This window comes from Oryzias latipes, chromosome 14 (genome assembly GCF_002234675.1).
Source record: "Oryzias latipes chromosome 14, ASM223467v1".
Taxonomy (NCBI): Eukaryota; Metazoa; Chordata; class Actinopteri; order Beloniformes; family Adrianichthyidae; genus Oryzias; species Oryzias latipes.
Genome location: NC_019872.2, coordinates 9,185,254 through 9,207,389, shown reverse-complemented (window position 1 = coordinate 9,207,389; position 22,136 = coordinate 9,185,254). Strand labels below are relative to the sequence as shown.

General features: G+C 40.4%; 1 protein-coding gene across 2 annotated transcripts; it reads left to right on the top strand.

Moving 5' to 3' along the window:
- Positions 1–4,365: 4,365 nt before the first annotated feature.
- Positions 4,366–20,644, top strand: smg6 (SMG6, nonsense mediated mRNA decay factor). 2 transcript variants are annotated; one of them, XM_011483285.3, is made up of 19 exons: positions 4,366–4,487; positions 6,055–8,383; positions 8,970–9,162; positions 9,351–9,461; positions 9,576–9,682; positions 10,230–10,308; positions 10,631–10,741; positions 10,972–11,187; positions 14,952–15,013; positions 15,130–15,275; positions 15,594–15,707; positions 15,906–16,083; positions 16,328–16,547; positions 16,711–16,890; positions 17,028–17,195; positions 18,064–18,208; positions 18,324–18,583; positions 18,689–18,770; positions 18,856–20,644. In XM_011483285.3, the coding sequence occupies exons 1-19, from the start codon at positions 4,397–4,399 to the stop codon at positions 18,984–18,986; spliced, it is 4,923 nt and encodes a 1,640-aa protein (XP_011481587.1). In that variant the 5' UTR covers positions 4,366–4,396; the 3' UTR covers positions 18,987–20,644. The 2 variants fall into 2 exon arrangements, with proteins under 2 accessions (XP_011481587.1, XP_011481586.1); XM_011483284.3 differs by having other exon boundaries at positions 17,025–17,195.
- The last annotated feature ends 1,492 nt before the right edge of the window (positions 20,645–22,136 follow it).

Here is a 22,136-nt window from a genome sequence, read left to right as displayed (position 1 = left end):
GAGTATAAATGAAGCCTTTCTACACTTTCTTAACATGAAACATTTTCCTCATTACTGTCTCACAATGTCTTTGTAAATACACAACTACATTTTTAGTTTCAAGACTGTTCAGGTTTGATGATTCGGAAAAGCCCTCTGGGGAGTTTTACCAGGGTTAACTGTTTGGTTTTGTTTATCCAAGGATCCATCCAAAGGAGGTCCACCTATGGCGAAATTTGATCGTGAATAGGGGTGCGGATGATTTTCTCTTCTGTGCTCGTGTGTGCGTTTGTCATGCCCAGTCGTTTGGCTCTTCCCTGTCTCCTCATCTGTATTCCAAACAGAGAATGCAGTCAGATAAGTGTGAAGAAGAAAAAAAAAACATCCCTTGCATACGCTCTTCTCACAACCGCCTACCTTACCTTCCCACCTCCCCTTCTCCCATTCTGACTCATACTGAAATCCCAGAGAGAGTCTTCTTTCGCTACCCCCACCCCTCCACTCTCATTTGTGTTTTCTCTCCCTTTGATTGCCGAGCTGGCTCCAAAGCAATGAGCAGGGCAAGACAGCATGAGCGAATGAAAAAGACAGAGAAAGGAGGGATCGAAATGGGGAGGCAGAGGAGGAGGACGAATGCTTTTGTGCTGCCAAACGTGCTTGTAATGAGGAATCTAGGAAAGGAAAGCTGGAGGGAAGCTAGTGATTGTGTGTGTAGGCGTATGTATGTGTTAGAGAGACAAAGTTAGACAGAAGCTTGGAAAGAGTGGGTGTTCTTTCGTGAAACCCCTTCCGCCCCCACATCATTGCCTCCTCTGTCCCCCTGCTTGCCTTGCTCCCGCAAACCCACACCTGCACACGCTGGCAGTTCCTCATCCACCCACTTGCAGGCATGCACCTGAGCAGACACATATTACAAAACTCCACTTGGAAACTTTGAATGTGTGAGTGTACACCTGCCATTAGTTTTTGCAGACAGAGGCAGAGAAAAGTGGCGTAAACTGACATAGAAGATGATAATATTATATTTCGGATATATATGCTTTAAAAGGAAAGATAGGACAAAATAAATGAAAAAATTCAACAAATATCTGAAAGAGAGTGAGAAGAGGTAAAAGCTTTCAAGTGACATGGACTATTGAAAAAAACTCAAATCAAACAACCAGGAGTCAAAGTTTGGTCCATTTTTAGTAGCTAAGGCCTCCACTGCAGATTTTGAAAGCTTCATGTAAAAGAAATCCTACTGTTAATGCCTAAAGGTCCTATTTTCAATAAATCATAAAGTCGCAGTAACCACTGAATGAATTAAGCCTTCGATCTGACTTTTGACACCAAGCATCAAACAGGGAGGTGTTCAAGCCTCTAACTTGTGTCAAACCCATTCAGACTTTGCCCAAAAGATTCTATCATGAGAAATAATCAAATATCTTTTTTTTTGGATGTTAAGGTCTCACTCTGATCATCTGAGCTGTTGTAGAAGCGTTCCCAGTGTTTTTTCTGCAGAGTGGCAGTAATTCAGTAGAAATCCACCTCTTAGATGTGGGCAGGACCGTTGGCGTGGAGTAACCTGCCCCCCTTCCCCTCCACACTGAAGGAGAGCACAGATAAGCTGCACCTGATACCCACCAATTTCAATAAAGAAATACTCAGAAATGCAATTTTGATCTTAATATTTGTCCTCCATGATGACAAAAATGCCACAAGAATACCAAAAACACAATCTCCACCAGAGCTTTAAATAATTCTCTTTTAATCTTGTCAAAATCCCTCAATGGACCTAAAAATGATCCTTGTTGTATTGTAACAAAGATTTTTTACTCTTTTTTTCCACTGCCTCATAAATGCATGCATTTTATGATAAATATCAGTCAGTACTGGTCCTAGAAGCCAGTTCTGTACAAAACATTGACAAAAAGAAGTAAACAACAAAATAAGAGTTCTTATATTTTCCTTTTTGTATTCGCTGTTAAAAAGTGTGGCAACTTAAAAATAAAACATCTCAACTTCAACAAATAAGTGCATAAAAGTGAGTATAGTTCTTTGTACTGAGACAATTACTTGGCATGACTCAAACTACAATTTTATCAAATAAGGTCAATCTGTTCCTCATTGCTTCAGACAATCTTTCATTTCAATTCTCTGTTTTTCTTTTGACCACTCTGTTGACACATCACCCCATGTAAGTCCATATCATATATATAATTTTTAATTTATTCAATTTCTTTTGCCCTTTTTTTTAATTATACATTGAAAGCCTCCTATATTCCAGTCATCTTGTGCCAGCATCAATGCGTCATACAAGGCTTTGGCCTCAGTCTGTTTCTCTGGGTTTTTTTGTCCGTTGCTCCCACACAGGGCTTCTTCCTTTCTACCTTTTGTGATTGGGATGTAAGAACTAATCTCAGCTGTCTCACCTCCTCCCTCCTGTCATGTTTGTTGCTTTATTACTAACCCAATACCAGCATTCCTCAAGTCAAAAGTATCCTCCTTCTCCTTTCCTACCAAAGTCGTCTCTTAGCACCTCCTCCTGGTGTCCCACTTTGGTTAGATAGACACAAAGAGGAAAAGACAAACTGAAATGGGACCAGGACAGATAGAGACACGACTTGTTTGGAACCCCCCCTCCCACCTCTAGGTGTCAAAGATTGACCTGTAAAAACTCCCTGGTTCTCATCTGTATTCCCACTGTCTCCTTTTCCTGTTCTCTCACATCCTCCTGCATCATACCTCCTCATTTCTCTTCCTCCCTACCTCCTTTCCTCCTCTACTCTGTCCTTTTGTGGCTCTAGCCATCCTGCATTGCTCCACCTTCACCGTGGTGCAGCACTGACAATCACAACCACGCACAAACACACACCCTGGGAAACACACGCCCACCACTTCCGGCAGCCCCCCTTCTTTTTCACATCTCTCCACCGCAGACACGAAACATTCTACAACCCCTGGTGTGCCAGCGATACAGCGGGAACCACTGATCTGCTCTCGCTAAAATGAATATAGCAGGATTCAGCATTCACACAAGGTGCCTACTTACTGCTCCCGTAGAGAAACTAGTACCATCAAAAATGCACAAATATAATTTGCAAATTGTCAAGTCTGTATTTCAGTTTTATTCGAGGAACTACCCTTTTGGTAGCTTTTAATGAATTAGATAAAAACCTTTGTGGAAGTATACCATGAAGTAAAAAAAAAAAAAAGATTTGTCTGCTGAGTTATTTTAGCTTTTCTTTTATTCTACTTATTTCTGCCTCATTTTAGATTTGGGAATAGTAATTTAGTATGACCAAAGTTGTACACAAATGAATTATTTTACCATCAAATGTATCTGACAAATATGTGAATCTTCATACTTCAGATAAGTAAAAAATACTTTGCATAAATAATTTAGTGAATTGACAGAACTACATGCAACATTGTTGGCTGAAGAAGTGTTAGGACTGGCTCTTTAACGTGGTGTTGCTAGGGGAGTGAAGCTGTTTATTCTGGTATCAATGACATTGATAATGTCTGCATGAACTCTTCCCATTTCAGCCTTTTATGGGGTTCACACATGCATATGCTTCCTTTCACAGTTTGTAAAGTCAGTTGAGGTTAAAATCCTGTCGATTAGTCAGAATAAAAATATGTCAGTGTTTATTAATGAATGACAAAGGGTCTTCAAAGAAGGCTGGAAAAGTTGGGCCAATTTCAACCCTTAAGGCAGAGGAATTGGATTGTTGGTTACAAACACTGAATAAGATGAACAACCCTGACACCTAGTGGGCATCTACTTCCGTCGCTTTTTTTCTGCATGGCACTAAGTACAGTAACAATAACAGAGCTTTCGTTGTCTAAAACTTTTCCACATTTATGAAGACGGTCATTTGAATGTTTTGAGGGGGAAAAACTATAAAAAGAAATATGCACAACACAAGGTGTTGTAAAAAGGGGTGGGATCATACAAGAATTATCTTCAACCCACTAATTCTCAAGCACATTGTTTTGTTTTATCTGTTTATTTTTAAACTCTTGTGTCTATTTTGATTTTGTGTTTTAAAAAAATTGAATCCAGAATAAAAGGTTGCTAGTGTAAATAAAAATTAAATAGGTAGGAAAGCCCCACAGTGTAATAATGAATAGTTCATGTGCAATAGTTTAAGGCTCATCTTTATTTGCCAAGTTACTCTCCACACAGGCATGTATAGAAACACGTTTTAATCATGAGAGTGCGTAAAATATGAAACTTCTGATAGAGACTCCTGGTGAATTGCTTGCTGTAGAAATGCAACTACATCTTGTACGAAAAAAAAAACTATATCTTGTACGCAGGCGCAAAGCGTGTGTGCGTATGGTTGGCTTGCCTCCCTTCGCTAATGTCAGACTGTGAATGTAGTATGTCCAGCTCGGCTCCCGTACTTGTTGTGTTTGTGTGAAAACAAAGATGGCGAACGAACTGGACAGAGTACGAATCTCAGCCGCGGAACTACGAGCTGAAGCTTTGAATTCATCCAATATTACTGAGTGTGTTGCAGGTGAGAGTTTATAATATTGTTTAAATAAAGGTTGTTGTGAAAACGTTTAAAAATCGTTACGTAGATAACTAGCTAAGTCTGTTCAGGGCAGCTGTTTAAGTTGCTAAGTTTGAAACTAGCTCATGTTGTTAGCATTTAGCTTTGATCTTTTTCTCCAGTCGCGCGAGTTTACTTCTTTAAACGCTTCACTTAAAACTAGAGTTACCTGATATCTTTTCCTAATTTAGTCATATTTTCCAAATTGTATCCGATTTTATTTTATGCCTAAATTATATAGAATAATTTCTTACAGATAAATACTTCTATTTTAATGATAGAGCGTAATGGGCAACGACGTCCACTTCCGCTTTTACCTTATCAGTTACACTACAAAGCTAATCAATGGTTTTCGGGGGGGGGGGGGGGGGGGGGGTATACGTGTGGTTATGAATAATTACATCTTAATGAAGGTTTTCTTTTGAAGTCGCTCAGTTTCCATGTGGAAATTTTAACCTTTCTTTCTTTAACATTTTTTTAACATGACTAAACTATCAATTTATTATTATTATTAATTATTAGGATTAACAAAAGTTGAATATTTTTTTTAAATCTAGTTGCATTACTATACAAAACAATTGTAGTTAAAAATAATACTGTGACATTTTTTATTGCATGGGTATTTACAAATGCAAGTCTTTTCTTCTTACTGAAATTATAAATGGACCTCATAAACCTTTATTGGTTTACTGTCATGATCCAGGATGGATAGCAGCATTTGTGAAACAGAGTTATGCTTTTAGTTTACTGTTTTTGTCATTAAGAAAAAGGCTTCCTTTGAAAAGAGAATTTGAATCTCAATAGGACTTCCCTGGTTAAATAAATGTAAGTAACATAAAATAAAAGAACCACTATATGATGTGTTTTAAATAAACAGTTATTTGTAAATAGCAACAATCAGTTATACAACGAAGTTGTTACTTGGGAACATCCAAGAACATAAAAAAAAACTAAAAATAGAGAATTTACAGCTGTGCAGGCTTTTTTTTTCAACCAATAGGTTTTGAATTAACTCAATGTGGGGGAAAAAGCCAATACAGTTGCTGCTGTCAGGATACTGCTAATTTTTGAGCTTATCATAATTTGGTCCTAGACTATGTCTACGTCTGTAATCCTTACAGACCCACTCTAACGAAAATTGGCATTTGGATGTTTGTAGATCCATGTACGTCTTTGTTTTCCTTGTCTGAGCTGACGTCTGGCTCTAGACTGTACGGCTGGATTGCTCGCCATTTTTGGTGCTGGAAGCTGGCAGGAGAGTGTGTGGTCAGAGGGCTCTCAGCAATGGGGAGGGGGGTTAATATTCGGCACATTGATTGCTGCCAAAGTCATTGCTAACTCTTGTCAGAACCCTATTCTTCTGTTAACTGTAAACTCCTTTTATCTGGCTATGTCACTGATGGACCTGGTTATTTGGCACGAGGAAATCTCAAATTCCTGTTTGGTTCTACAGAGATTGAGATGGCTCATCTTAAAGCTTTTCTCTGTTATTACTTTTTCCTTTAATAATTGTATTTTTGCTTTTTCACAGTGGAGCATCAAAACCATCAGGTTCAAAAACAACACAAGAAGCGTGAAGGCAAACGTCCGGATCTTCAGCGTTACCAGCCTGCAGCTGGAAGTGGACGCTCTGCCCTGGATAGTGAGGAAGGAGAAACTCCTCCAAACCACCTCCTTCCACCCGACTCTTCAAAACTGGATCAGTCAATCGGGAATGAAAAGAAAGGAGACGCGGGAAAAGTCTCAAACAGACAAGGGTGCACTGATTGTGAACCTAGTACCAAAAAAGTGGAAGAAAGCACTATGAAAGGCGATGGCAGTAATAATAAAAACTGCAGAGAGGGCAGCCGGTCACAGCCTAAAGGAGATGCGTTTAATGAAGAACATCAAGAAGTAGACAAGATTGCTAAGACTGTGAAGAAAGCTCGAAAACCAGACAGAGAATTTTATCAACCCGGGACTCGCAGAAATATTCAGGGAAAGGACTTAAATGTTGGAAGAGATCAAGAAATCCCTCCAACTAGGAAGCCTGAGCAAAACCCTGAGCCTCAGTCCCAGCTGAGTGCAAAAGCAAGAGAAGGGAACAAAGATAAAAATATACAGAAACAGAGAGGTATAGATAGAGCTAAGTCGGGACAGAATGTGGATATTACTTCCAAATGTAGCGAGGTAAATAGAGAGCATCAAAGCCGAGATGTAGAAAAGCCTGTGTTACCCATCGACTCATCTGTTAAGAACATTACAAGCAGCGCTGAAAAAATGAGCATAAAAGAGAAAGATAAAACCAAGGGCGTAGGCAAAGCCAGCGGAGAGTCGACGTACAGGGGACGACAAATGACTGATAAAGAAAAGAAAGGTCGACCCACTGAAACAAACGATGATGCAAAAAAGGGAGAGAAGGGTAACCACAGGACGAAGGAGGTGGAGAGAGAAAAGGAAAAGAAGTGGGAATCCAGAGGAGAAAATGAGAGCAGCAGACGAAAAAACAATTCAGGAAGGACGGAGAAGGACAGAAACAAGAAAGTATTGGAAACAGATGGAAAAGTATCGAATAAATCATCTGAGACAAAGCAAAGTAAGGGAAGAGATAATCGCAAACAAGTCAGGGACAGAAAAGACAGCAGCACCTCCACTGATGCTGGGAAGCAGGACAAGGCACAAAAAGATCTAGACCGAAGTGAGAGACATGGATCCAGTGCGATTGCTATAGCTGGAGCATCAAAACGCTATTCTAGATCAGATATTCGCCACTCACGAAACAGAACCTACAGCAGTAGCTCGGCCAGCAGCGTGACGAGCCAAGACGGTCCTGGCCGGGGACTGAACCCTGAGCACAATACAGACAGGATGGACTACCGTGATGGGCGCAGAAGCCACTTACAAAGTTGGACAAACAGTAGGCATTCATCATCAGAATCTTTGGAAAGGAGCGACATGAGTGAGAGGGCAGAGGAAAGGAGGAAAAGGCGAAGAAGAGGGGGAGAAGGAAAAAAGAATGCAGAAAACCATGGGGAGGACAGGAACACACCGAAGCCAAACAAAGGTAGAGGGCTGATAACTGTAAAGTCTTATGAAGAAAAAAAGCATTTGAGTGGCCAGTCTCAGAGCCGGGAGACGCAGAACCACAAGCAAGGTTTGGTTCCTCGCGGCAGAGGTGGCGGCATCCTGGTGCTTCCTGCTCGCACCGACATCTCCAATTCACCCGAGATTGGACAACGCCTTTTTTCCGGTGGACTTCGAGGAGGGGCGTCTTACAGGAGCAGAGGAGGTAGAGGAGGCATGAGGCGACTGTGGGATCCAAACAACCCAGATCAGAAACCTGCCCTTTCTAACACTCAGCCCTCACTCCATTCTTCCCTGAAACATCCTGTATATCTTCAGAGTGGACCTGTTCACGGGCAGCTTCACTTTCTAGACACAGATGATGAGGTAGCGGGCAGTCCTCCGATCCAGGGAGAACATTTCCAACCCCGGCAGGCTGCTGCTATGGCTTACTACAAATTCCAAAGCTCTGATAACCCCTATTGCTACCCCATGGCCACCAGTAATCTTCATGGTCCCAGCACCCCCACAAGTCACAGCTTTCCATATGCTTATAGTATGGCGCCATACCAAATGCCTCAATCTAATGGTATGTATGCGAGCCATGGTGCTGCTCAGTTCAGTGGAAGCTACAGGGGAGCAGGATATCCTCAGTCAGGTGCGGATAGTAGTCTGAATATTGAAGAGACAGAGCAGCAAACCAGAGGGGAACTGGGGAGGATGTTGAGGGCTGCTGATGCACACGAGGTCCAACTGAGTAACCTGCTGTCGAGGGACAGAGTGAGTGCTGATGGATTGGATCGTATGGCCCAGCTCAGGTGAGAAGGTTTTTTTCTTTTTTGGTAACTCTGGTAACATTTTCCAAACATTTGTATAAAGATCCACTTTGGTGAAAATGGTGGTGTTTTTTTTTTTAACATGTTCTTGTGGAATTTTCTGATGATGGAGGACATGTATAAAGAAAATTTAGCACAAAATTTCTTTATTCAAGTCGTTGTGAATTAGGAGCAAACTAAAAAAATGCAGATTGAAAAAGAGCTTATTTGATGTAGAGAATACGCCGGGCGGGCCACAAGCTCCCTGCTCCGAGCTCTCTGAAATGGGGAGGGGAAGTGGGGGCGGGGTTGCTCTGCACCAACAATTCTGCTCACAACTCAGAGGCAAATTTCTAAAACTAGAACTTTTAGAACTACCGCCGCTCTGCAGAAGCTATGTCCTAGGAAACGATACAAATTTTGGCTAAAAAATGTCCCAATCATTATTAAAGGACCACTGAGAACTCTTTTAAAATTGCTCAAAAGATGCCTGGATTTAACTGAAAGTTGTTAAATTGGTCTTTGGTGAATTATAAGTTTAAAGTCCACACTGAAACACTGTTGTTCTGTGCCTCCCAAACCTTTTTAGAGCTGACCTTTTGGGGCTGTACGAGCAAGTCATCCTGACAGACATCGAATTCTCCGACTCTCAGAACGTGGATCAGGCTTTGTGGAAGAATGTGTTCTATCAAGTGATCGAGCGTTTCCGGCAGCTCCTTAAGGACCCCTCCTACGACAACACCCCCCACATCAGGAACATGCTGCTCACTCTCCTAGACGAGGTAAGGGGTCAGACTGAGATTTACGTTTAGAAGCTGATGCAAGCTCATAGTCCTGTCTCTGACCTCATTTTGGTCAGATAGAAACTTTCATAGTTGCAAATAAATATGATTTTATTTACTTCAGAATTTACTATCTATTTATGTAAACACTAAATCTTTCTAAAAACTTCCCATTCTGTGTTTTACAGGGGGCACAATTCTTTGATGCACTTCTTCAGAAGGTGCAGACAGTTTACCAGTTTACGCTAGAAGATTATATGGACGGGATGGCCATCAGGGCTCGGCCATTACGCAAAACGGTAACCTAGTAACACTTTGTGTGTATAGACCCTGGAGTTATATTGTTGTATTTGTATCACCTGTGACATTTCTACCTTAAACTTCTTTGATAGGTCTTGTTCTGTGCATTTCAGGTGAAGTATGCCCTCATAAGTGCTCAGAGATGCATGATTTGTCAGGGGGATATAGCACGTTACAGGGAACAAGCCACAGATTCTGCAAACTATGGCAAAGCTCGCAGGTAAACGCTCATTTCTAAACAGTTGCATTGGTGGGATTTGCTTGTATATCCACAACCTTTGACACATGCTTTGGCTCACTTGTTTGCTCTTTCTCTAGAGATGCCAAGTTTTATTTAGAGGAAACTTTCCACATTTTACTATTGTAGAAATGCTCAAGTTATTCAATTATCAAAAAAGTTTCTTTAAAGACATTTACTGGTTTATTGCATCTGCTAAAGTGCCAGGCAGCGGGCACTAAAATCAAATCGCTTGTTTTTATCTGGTGTTTTCATTATGTTACATTTTTACAGCTTTAACTGAACTTTGTGTTACAGCCAATTTCCAAAAGGAGATGTTAAATTAAAACGGTTTTGTTAAATAGAGTTTATCATTTTTGTTAAAGAAAGTAAAAGCAGGGAGAAAAAAATCGATAAAAATTGAATTTGGAACGGAAAAAAATCAGAGGTTTTCTTTTTTGGCCCATATCGCCCAGCTGTAGTTCTACTGAAAGACATTTTTCCTTGTGTTTTTTTTTACTTGTTTCTTCTTGTTGCTTTTTTTTTGTAGCTGGTATCTAAAAGCTCAACAGATTGCCCCCAAAAATGGACGACCGTATAACCAGCTGGCTCTTTTAGCAATCTACACAGTAAGTGAAATGTTTGGGTGTTAGTTTGACATGCGGTGACTTTTAAGTCTTTTCCTGTTTATGTGGGGAAATTAAGGCATAAAAAATGAAAAAGTAAAGGGGAAAAAAAGAAGCACGTTTACTAAAGAAACATTCCAATGAGAGGATATTCATCTGTGTACAAATGCTCACTGTGATGGTTAACATGGTTACTTAAAAGAATTGAAATGTCGTTTTAACCGTAAGGTTAACACAAAGTGTTGCTTAGGACTGGTAAAAAAAATAAAACATAAACTTCATAATCTGACTTGTTTGTGTGTGGATTCTCATCCGTTCCCTGCAGAAGCGGAAATTAGATGCCGTTTATTACTACATGCGCAGTTTGGCTGCTTCTAACCCCATCTTGACAGCAAAAGAAAGCCTGATGAGCCTGTTTGAGGAAGCTAAGCGTAAGGTAAGTGGTTTGTAAAGTGGGACTGACAACATTTGACAGAACGTTGCATTTTCAGGCAGAACTTTGAACTTCTTCAGGATAATCACCAAAGTCTGTGGAACCAGTAGTTTCGGCCTCTTAGGCTATTAGAAGTCACATAAAAAAGTTAAATGAGATAGATTAACGGATATCCAAAACTCAACCGCTCCAGAATGGCATTAGCTTCCTTCTGATCAGCTTTGTTTTCATAGGCAGAGCAGCTGGAGCAAAGGAGAAGACAGGAAAATGAAGGGGGCTCTCAGGGTCCAGCAGTAAGAGGGAGAAGAAAAGACGAAGAGAGCTCACGTGTGGAGATTTGGATCCGTCCTAATGGCCAAACAGCAACCCCCTTTAACAAAAGAGGGGGCAGTGAGTCCAGCAGAGACTCGGAGCAGGACGGAGAGCTGGGCAGTCTAAGTGCTACTGATGTAAGACGGCTTTATGGATTTGATTCTCATGTCTATAGAAATAGATTTCATGTGTTTTTTATTAGAGGGAATTTTGTATTTTTTTAATTTCTTGTGTTCTGCTTTTCCACGGTCGGTCCTCTAAAACGTGTTTAACTACTCATTCTGTCTGTCTGTCATTTTGTCATCTTGATGTTTTAGATTTTTCTAATTTCATTACTTTGCTTATATTCAAAGATATTTTCAATCCCCACTATGTTTTATTTTTGGTTATTTTAATATTGTTTTCCGTTATTCTCATATTTATAACACAGAAAATGGCTAAATATCCTTAAAGACCCACTCTGGTCATCTTTTAAACTGTTTTGAAATCGTTAACATTCATGTTTTAATTATGATTATTGTTTTCTATGAGAGAGTATTAATGTTGGCACAATGTTAATATTAATGTTAATATTAATGTTGGCACATTAATTAAGTATTAATGTTGGCACAATGACAGGGAAAGGCAGAGAGCTGGCAGACATGATGGAGAGAAGGAAGGTAGATGTACTGTGTGTGCAGGAGACAAGGTGGAAGGGCAGCAAGGCACGTAGTATTGGAGGAGGATACAAACTGTTCTATCATGGTGTTGATAGGAAGAGAAACGGGGTAGGAGTGATTCTGAAGGGGGAGTTTGTAAACAGTGTTCTAGAGGTGAAAAGAGTCTCAGACAGGATGATGAGCCTAAAGTTAGAAATTGAAGGGGTGATGGTGAATGTAGTCAGTGGGTATGTGCCACAGGTTGGCTGTGAGTTAGAAGTGAAGGAGAGATTCTGGAGTGAGTTGGATGAGGTCATAGAGAGTTTCCCCAGAGGAGAGAGAGTTGTTATTGGAGCAGACTTTAATGGACATGTTGGTGAGGGCAACAGAGGTGATGAGGGCAGGTTTGGTGTGAAGGAAAGGAATCTGGAGGGACAGATGGTGGTGGACTTTGCGAAGAGGATGGAAATGGCGGTAGTCAACACTTACTTCCAGAAGAGAGAGGAACATAGAGTGACATACAGAAGTGGAGGTAGGAGTACTCAGGTGGACTACATCCTATGTAGACGAGGTCATTTGAGAGAGGTTAATGACTGCAAAGTGGTGGTAGGAGAGAGTGTAGCCAGACAGCACCGCATGGTGGTGTGTAAGATGACTCTGGAGGTCAGGAAGAAGAAGAGAGGGAAAACAGAAAAGAAGACCAAGTGGTGGAAGCTACAGAATGAAGAAACTTGTGAGGAATTTAGGCAGAAGTTGAGACAGGTTCTGGGTGGTCAGGATGAGCTTCCAGAGGACTGGGAAACTACAGCAGAGATTATCAGGGAAACAGGTAGGAAGGTGCTAGGTGTGTCATCTGGAAAGAGGAAAGACGGTAAAGACACTTGGTGGTGGAATGAGGAAGTACAGGACTGCGTCCAGAGGAAGAGGTTAGCTAAAAGGAAGTGGGATGTAGAAAGGACTGAGGAAGGTAGACAGGAGTACAAGGAAGCGCAGCGTAGAGTGAAGAGAGAGGTGGCAAAGGCCAAACAGAAAGCTTACGATGAGCTATATGACAGGTTAGACACAAAGGAAGGAGAGAAGGACTTGTACAGGCTAGCCAGACAGAGAGACAGAGATGGGAAGGACGTGCAACAGATAAGGGTGATTAAGGACAGAGATGGAAAGGTGCTAACAACCCAGGAGAGTGTACAGAAAAGATGGAAGGAGTATTTTGAGGAGCTGATGAACGTGGAAAATGACAGGGAAAGAAGGGAGGAAGATGTGGTTGTTGTGGAGCAGGAAGTAGCAGAGATTGGAAAGGATGAGGTTAGGAAGGCTCTGAAAAGGATGAAGAGCGGAAAGGCCGTTGGTCCTGATGACCTACCTGTGGAGGTATGGAAGTGGAGCAGTGGAATTTCTAACGAGGTTGTTCAATAGGATTTTAGAGAGTGAGAAGATGCCTGAGGAATGGAGGAGAAGCGTTCTGGTCCCGATCTTTAAGAACAAGGGTGACACGCAGAACTGCAGCAACTATAGAGGAATAAAGTTGATGAGCCACACAATGAAGCTGTGGGAAAGAGTAGTGGAAGCCAGGCTTAGGAAGAAGGTGGAGATTTGTGAGCAGCAGTATGGTTTCATGCCCCGTAAGAGCACCACTGATGCCATTTTTGCTTTGAGAATGTTGATGGAAAAGTACAGAGAAGGTCAGAAGGAGCTGCATTGTGTGTTTGTAGATTTAGAGAAGGCGTATGACAGGGTGCCGAGGGAGGAGCTGTGGTACTGTATGAGGTCGTCTGGAGTGGCAGAGAAGTATGTCAGAGTAGTTCAGGACATGTATGAGAGAAGTATGACGGTGGTGAGATGTGCTGTAGGTCAGACAGAGGAGTTCAAGGTGGAGGGGGGACTACACCAAGGATCAGCTTTGAGTCCCTTTTTGTTTGCTATGCTGATGGACAGGCTGACAGACGAGGTAAGACAGGAATCTTCCTGGACAATGATGTTAGCGGATGACATCGTAATTTGCAGTGAGAGTAGAGAGCAGGTGGAGGAACAGCTAGAGAGGTGGAGGTTTGCTCTGGAAAGAAGAGGCATGAAGGTCAGTTGTAGTAAGACAGAATACATGTGTCTGAACGAGAGGGATCAAGGTAGAAGCGTTGGGTTACAGGGGGCTGAGGTGAAGAAGGTGCAGGAGTTTAAGTACTTGGGGTCAACAGTTCAGTGTGATGGGGAGTGTGGAAAAGAGGTGAAGAGGCGAGTGCAGGCAGGTTGGAGCGGTTGGAGGAAAGTGTCAGGAGTGTTGTGTGACAGAAGAGTGTCAGCAAGACTCAAAGGAAAGGTATACAAGACAGTGGTGAGACCAGCTCTGCTCTATGGGTTAGAGACGGTAGCAGTGAGACAGAGACAAGAGGCTGAGATGGAGGTAGCGGAGATGAAGATGTTGAGGTTCTCCTTAGGAGTGACCAGGTTAGACAGGATAAGGAACGAGTACATCAGAGGGACGGCTCATGTTGCCTGTGTTAGCGACAAAGTCAGAGAAGCCAGACTGAGATGGTTTGGACATGTTCAGAGGAGGGATAGTGGATATATTGGTAGAAGGATGTTGGAGAGGGAGCTGCCTGGCAGGAGGGCAAGAGGACGGCCTAAGAGGAGATACATGGATGTCTTAACAGAGGACATGAAGTTGGCTAATGTTAGGGTAGAAGATGTCCATGATAGAGTGAGGTGGAAAACGATGATTCGCTGTGGCGACCCCTGATGGGAAAAGCCGAGAGAGAAAGAGTTTTCTATGAGAGAGTTTTTGCAGTTGTGGGTGGGATTTTTGGCGTGAAGCACCTCCCCCACGCCGTGTGTTTTCTATTTAACAAATAAGCCCTTTTTCACGACAATTCACACCAATTTGAATAAAGAAATACTCAGAAATGCAATTTTATATTCTTAATATATGTTCTCCATCATCAGAAAAATGCTTCAAGAACATGAGTTTCACCTGAGTGGGTCTTTAAGTCTTGGTGGCATGTTTCTTTATGAATTTTTTTTTTTTTGCTTACCGGTATATCAAATTTTATAGAATACCATCAAGCTTGTTAGATTCATTTAGGATTAATTTATCTTTGTTGCAAGTATTTCATTCTTTTAAAAATGTTTTGTGTGTGCAATTTAATATTTATTCGGTTAATTTGACTCTTGAAAAAAAGTATTAATGTAGGATGACAGTATTTTTGTGGCAAAAGAATGATTCATAGAGATGATTTATTTCTCTCTTTCTACTATCTCTTTCTCTACAGCTAAAAAAGAGGTTTATTCTGAGTTTTCTTCACGCTCATGGGAAGCTTTTCACAAAAGTAGGGTGAGTTCCGAAAACCTTGTCTTTCATGGACTTCATACGTTTGAATGACAAAAGGGACATTTTAATCACGACTGCCTTTTCTGCCGTCTAAATGCATATGTACCGTATCTGTGCAGCATGGAGTCCTTTCCTGGCGTCGCGAGCCGCGTCATTCAGGAGTTTAAAACGCTGCTGCAGCATGGCGCCTCTCTGCTGGGAAGCACCAACATATTGCAAATCATCACAATCAACATGTTTGCCGTTCACAACTCTCAAAGCAAAGGTACATTTTTTGGTGTTTACATGAAGACATACTGATACATAAAACCCAGAACTGATCAAACTGGTTGGAGTCTTTTCATTTTTTGCCTTTTACAAGGAAGTATTATCAAATATTTTTCTTTTTTAAACGATTGAAGAACTTACAGTAATTGAGTTTGTCAGGGTGTTTGCCTTTGATAGCCAGGGCGTCATAAGTTGCGGTCGGCAGCATTGTAATATTTCAGTTTGAACCTAAGCTTTAAAAAAAAAAAAAAGTCACGATAAAGCAAAACTGAATAAATTGTTTTGTGTTTTTTTTCTTCCTTTTTTCCTCTTTTAGGCGAGGAAGGAGAAACCCGATCCGTTCTTCAAGAACAAAGCACTGCGCTGGGGCTTGGCATGTTTGCACTGCTGGTGCAGCGCTGCACAGAACTCCTTAAAGAGATCCCTGCAGGTTAACTCAAAGGAGTCTTCACTTTTATCTGATCACTTTCTTTGTCTTATACTCTGTCTGCGTACTTTTTCAACAATAGTGGGGCAGTCACTGTATTATGATCATTTCTAAATTACACTTATTTGTGTTTCTTTTCCTGGTCAATTCTAAGTCCTAATTATTAAAACTCCTGTATTTTCCCATATCTCCCTCTTTCAGAATCTATTCAGGTGGCAGATGGAGAGGAGGAGGAGGAGAAAACGGGGGAGCCGGAGGGGATGGTCAGAGTCTCTGCCTTCCCTTTGGATCTAAGGGAACTGCTGCCAGGCATCAAAGTCTGGTCTGACTGGATGTTAGGACACCCACACCAATGGAACCCACCACCATGCGGTATAGAGTGAGTACTTCATCTGCAGTACCTAGTTTTATTTTTGAAGGTTTACTGAAAATCGACACAAACTCTTTTATAACGGTCATCAGCATTCCTGTCATCTATTTTCACCCACTAGTAAATTGGGGCTCTTTAGAGTCTCCAAAAGGACTTGTTTGCGGCAGATGAAGAGCCAAAGCTGTCACAGTTTCTAACAAGATCAAATTTGCATAGCTTTTACAAGCATCTGATGGTCACTTTCTCTTCCAAGTTGCAGCCCTGATGTTTGGCAGTACCTGGCTAACTTGTGTAATGTTCTGGCACACGTGGACCATGAGGAAGTGCTGCTGTACAAGGTTGATAGCGACGAAGGGGAAAATGACGAGGAGTTGACAGTTCTTCAGTTGAAGGAAGACAAGCTGCTCGCTGGCTTTGTCCCGCTGTTAGCCGCACCACAAGAGCCCTGTTACATAGACAAACACACTGATGAGGTGAGTGGAAAGCAACACACTTTTAATCTGAGACTGTAGCCTAGGTCTGGGCTTGGATGTATTTTCAAAAATTGTACTTTAATCCGTTTGCCCGGTTTTTGCACATCCTGTTAATGCACTTCCTGTGTTTGTGTGCACGTACCTTCCTATCTTCTTCCCTCAGGCAATAGCAGCAGACTGCAAGAGAGTGACGGTACTGAAGTACTTTCTAGAGGCTTTGTGTGGACAAGAAGAGCCTTTATTGGCCTTTAAGGGAGGAAAGTACATCTCTGTAGCAACTTCTGCTTCGAATAACCAGTCAGAAGATGCAAGAAACAGACAGGACTCTTTAACAGAAAATGAGGTGAATATCTCATACTTTGTGCCATCTCCGTATTTTCTTCATTTTTTTGACCAAAAACCTCCCACATTGTATGTATATGATCCTATAAATTGAATCTAGGATTGCGAGCGATGCCAAATGTGTTTTCTTCTTAGCAGGCTGATGTGATACTGGAGGCAGAGTCCTCTCTTTCTGCATCAGAAGAAGAGGAAGAAGACTTTGATGGAGGGGGACACAGTGGAAATGATATCCGACAACTGAAGGCTCGACATCATGCCCTCACTAACAAACTGGCACAGCGACAGAAGCGTTTGGACAAAATACAGGTAAAGTCGTATTTGCAATGTCAGCCGTTCTATATACTTGACATTTCACAAATATGGAGTAAAGGCTGGGAGATTTGACCATTTTATTATATTTTAAAAAATGTTTTAGTCTAATACATAATATTAGTGTTATGAAACCTTATCAGAAGTACTTTGTAAATAAATGTCAGGGTATCTTGTGAAAAATCATTATTTAAACATTTATTTGGAGCCACTTTTCTGCTTTAAACAAACTAAAAACAAAATAGCAAATCAACTCAATGTGACCTCAGAGATCTTAAACAAAAGCACTTAACAAGAATCTACTCGAAAGACATTTCTAAATCATGCTAAATAAATTGAATTCTCCCTCCATGAATGTTAGAGGTGATAATTTAAAGGTGAAACCACTGAAAGAACACCCTTAAATAATAATAAGAAAAAAAGAAAATAGAATTAATAATAATTTCTGGTTGAAGTCAGAGTCTGCTTTTTCCTTGATCACATTTGAAATAGATCAACTTGATCTGGGGGCACTTAAGCAAACTGCAGGGGGCAGGCAAAGATAGAAAATGACAAGCACATTTTCTATCAGCTGTTTGTAACAATAACTGGAATAGTACAGTATCAGCTTAGCTTCACAATATAATTTATTTAGCTTCTTTAATAAGTTATTATAATTACTAATATGTTAATAATTGATGCCCAAAGGTTCCATAGGTTTTTTTTCCCTTCGCTTTTACTGTTCTTGTATATGATGATTAAAAAAGAAAAGAACGCCCTTCTTTTTACACACTGGTCAGTTATTCGTACAGGTATTGATTGATTTTATGTGATCAATTCATTAACAAAGCAGGAGAACTTTTTAACATGTGTGTCTCTGTTGCAGGCTGTGCTGCAGCCTGGTGGTCAGCTGGAACTGGAGATTCGGCCTCTGTTTTTGGTCCCTGATACCAACGGGTTCATTGATCATTTAGAGGGCCTGAAGAAAGTACTTCATTGTGGAAGTTATATAATAGTTGTGCCATTAATTGGTAAGCCAAAGCAAAGGGAAAAGTTTCAAAATAGTTTAATGAAAGTCAATAATCAAGATTTTGGGTATAAACGGTAAATACATGTTTGACGTTTGCTTTGTGATTTTGGTGCCAGTGATTACAGAGTTGGATGGCTTGGCCAAAGGTCAGGACACTTTTGGTGGAGGACTGGGTTCACGTGGGCGCAGCACCGGCAGTCGTGGCAACTACAACAGTGCAGCCCACGTGCGGGCGGTGCAGGACAAGGCTCGCTTAGCTGTGGCTTTCCTAGAGAAGGGATTCGAAGCCAGGGAACCGTGCCTCAGAGCCCTGACGAGCCGAGGAAATCAGCTGGAGTCCATTGCTTTCAGAAGTGAAGATACTTCTGGACAGCAGGTAGGAGCATCTTAAAATTACACCAGTGACATTTTTTCTTGTAAATCTTTTGCATTTGAAATGTCTGTGTTCTTTTATTTGGGTTTCATTTTGTTTACTTTTCAGGGTAACAATGACGACGTCATTTTATCCTGTTGTCTTCATTACTGCAAAGACAAGGCGAAAGATTTCATGCCTCCCCAGAAAAGTATGTAGTGATCATGTACAAGCAGTTGTTAACACACTACAGGATTTCTTGTTTAGTTGATAGTTGTCTTTTCTCTCCCTCATAGATGGGACAGTGAGACTTCAGAGAGAGGTGGTGCTCCTGACAGATGATCGCAATCTGCGAGTCAAAGCATTGACACGCAACGTCCCTGTGCGTGACATTCCCTCCTTCCTCAGCTGGGCCAAAGTGGGCTGAAGCAGACAAAAGCTGCGATCAGGGGAACACAACTGCTGAAGCCTGCTTGCCGTTTAGCCAGGAGAAGTCACTTAAGCAGAGAACGAGGAAAAGAACTGGGAAAAGGAGAGGAGAAAGAAGCACTTCTAACGAAACAAGCAATTTCAATGCAGGGTGGGGTCAGTTAACTTTCCCCCCCTTCTGACGAAGTGTTTGCAAGTATGTATGCGTTCTGATCAGCGAGCTTTCCCAGGAAGAGACCGAACGTCAAGAAGTCTAGGAGGTTAGAGCTGAAAGAAAGAAGTAGTCTAAATGGAGTGGTTTGATTTGTAGGTTGCCTTGTTGAGCTTCAGAACTGCTAGCGGCATGCTATTTAAAGAAGGCAAAGCCAGAAAGGGGGAGTTCGTTTGGCAATGACGGCATTAATGAATGAATGCTGTAAATGGTACTTCTGCACCTCATCGAGGGTCCGGGCTTAGACTGTTAAGTCTCTGCAGCAAAACGGAGAGAATGCTGCACAAGGAGAGACACAACTGAAAGGTGTGTGTGTCAGGGAAAACACATAAACTCTGATTGTTGGGAAGGTAACACAGAACCCTCATTGAAAATCAGCACAGAGCAGTCACACAGGTTCAGTAATCTCTACTCAGCTAGGAAATCCTTTATTCCAGTAATGTATCTTCCTTTTTCTTTGTCCATTGCAATGAAAACCCTTCAAGACATGAACATTACTTATAATTTATCTGTTGAGTTGTTGTATTCTTTTGAAGCTCCTTTGTAAAAAATGTTTTATGCTACTTTTCGTTTTGATTTCTTTATAGACCGATAACCATCTGCTTAGTTTTACTGAAAGTGGGATAAACTTTCAATTATTTATCTGCATTAATTTGATCTGCGTGCCAATGTGTATGTAAGTAACTCGTGTCCCGCTTTGAGCAGCGCAGCAGATGGACGTGTTTGTTAGGTGGGGTTAGGTTTCCAGGTTCTAGGATTTGAAATTCATAAACTAACTTTGGTCGGATTTTGAGTTAATCTAAGCAAATTATCCAGTCAAAACCAAAAAGGCTCCACATATTTGACTATTTGAGAGAACCACACTTTGGAGATGTGGTTGACTTTGACAGTAACTTTGCAGAAACTACTATCACACAGCAGTACTAACTATTTCATTTTTTTGCTACTTTTTTGTGCTTTTCAATCAGCTTCATTTTTTTTTTTCAATCCATCATACTGTTTATTGTTGCATCTACTTCCTAAACTCCCAATATGTTTTAATTCATAGTGTAAAATATACATCACTTTTATGACAGACCTACATATTGAACACAAGTAATGCTGTTTGTCCATGGATTTACTGTCAAAAGACGGTTATCTCATCAAAATGAATGACCAGATTGTAGATATTTCACATATAAAAATGTCTGTTCCCTTAAAAACTGATGTAGTTTACAAAAGTGCTCATGTTGATTGGATTATTCGATACGTGTAGTAAAAATGGAAAGATTTCAGATAATATCTTCCACCTTTTCAATAACTTGTGATCAACTTCCATCAGCAGCTAATGTTTGTGTGTACACCTTAACTAAGATGTGCTCATTTCTGTCTGGGTTTTGTGGCTGTGTTGTATTTTTAACTTGTTGACAATTGGCTATCTTGGTGATTAAATCATTTAAAACCATTGTTTTTTTTGTTTTTTGCTTTGTGTTTATTAAGAGTGTGGCTATACACTATTAGTTCAAAAGTCAGACAAAAAAATGATTTGGTTAACATCAGTTATTCCTTTATAGGTGTAAACTTAAGTAAAACATGTAAACCCTGCAGAAGGAAACATCCTTATATAAGTTCACTACATTGTTTGCTTTAGGAAAAAAGCAGATGGTTGTTTCTTAATAATTTAGTTATTTTTCTGCATTTTATTAGTAAATGTACAGTTACTTAGAGGGTTGTTACTAATGTAATATCATTCAGAAATGGTTATACGACTAATCTATAAAGATTAACATTTAGCAGTTATTAGTGCCAATTACTGGAATCAAAGATTTTTAGAATAAAATCATGTGACAAACATAACTGTTATTACTTTGACTTTTATAGTGGTTTTATACATTCTTTTACTAAAGTTGTACTGAGAAAATGAATATTTAAAGATAAAAATGGTCAAGTTGAGAATCCCCAAAAATTGTGCTGCTCAAAATCTAATATTCATCTCTATGCAGATGATACTATAATGTATTCGTCCAAACTAAGCATCATGGAAAACTATAAAAGGCTAGATCTTGACCCCACAAAGAATAATAATTGTTTAAGTATAATTGTTTTTTTTCTGATAAATAAATTTGGAATAAAACAAAATTATACTTCATGCTATTCCAAACTGGACTGGGCACATCTATTCGAAGAAGAATAGACTGGGGGAATAATCCACCCAGTCTATTCGTGCCTGGACATCTTTACCATTGTTTAGGAGAGCTCTCTTAATACCTTTAAAGCCTATCTGCTTTTATTTGCCTGATCCTTAAAGATCTAAAAATGTCTTATTCTTATTTTCCCTCTTTCCTGCTTAGCATATTTAAATGCCAATTATTTTCTGTTTATTTTTTTTTTTTTGAAAAATGTTTTGTGAAACTAGTGGGATGAGGGGTAAAAAGAGAGAGTTATGTGCAGGTGTGTGTGCTTTTTGTTGGCTACTTTAATCATAATTTGTATGATCTTTTGTCTGTTTTTCTTGGTTTGTTTGTTACTAAACTTTAATTTTTCAGCTTTTCCTTTGTTATAAACCTAACAGTAGGAAGCCCTCAAAAATTAGATGTGGCATCTCAAGGGGCTAATTTGTATTTGTATTTATTTATTTAAGGGACAATGCATACAACAAACAGTGTAGAATACTCTAAAGGTAATGAGACACTGTAAATATGCAGGATTGTAGCCTAGGCTAATTTCCATCCTCTGTCCCTCCTCCCATTACTTAATATATGTTTAAATCAATATGCTTGCATACATCTGGAAAACATAGGTGTGGCAAAAAAATATAGGATTTAATCGGTGATGTTCACATCAGTGCATCATTTATGGGATAAGTACATGTGAACCCTGTAAATGTTCATACCTACGATCACCTCTATAGAATCAAAGAGGGCAACATGCAGTTACAGTATACAAGTACGCACGTCT

Excerpts from the sequence above, each read along its gene's own strand:
- smg6 (XM_011483284.3), top strand. The coding sequence starts at position 4,397 with ATGGCGAACGAACTGGACAGAGTACGAATCTCAGCCGCGGAACTACGA. Across the intron at positions 16,891-17,024 it reads ACTCTTTAACAGAAAATGAG|CAGGCTGATGTGATACTGGA; the intron begins GTGAATATCTCA and ends TTTTCTTCTTAG. Across the intron at positions 18,584-18,688 it reads AAGATACTTCTGGACAGCAG|GGTAACAATGACGACGTCAT; the intron begins GTAGGAGCATCT and ends TTTACTTTTCAG.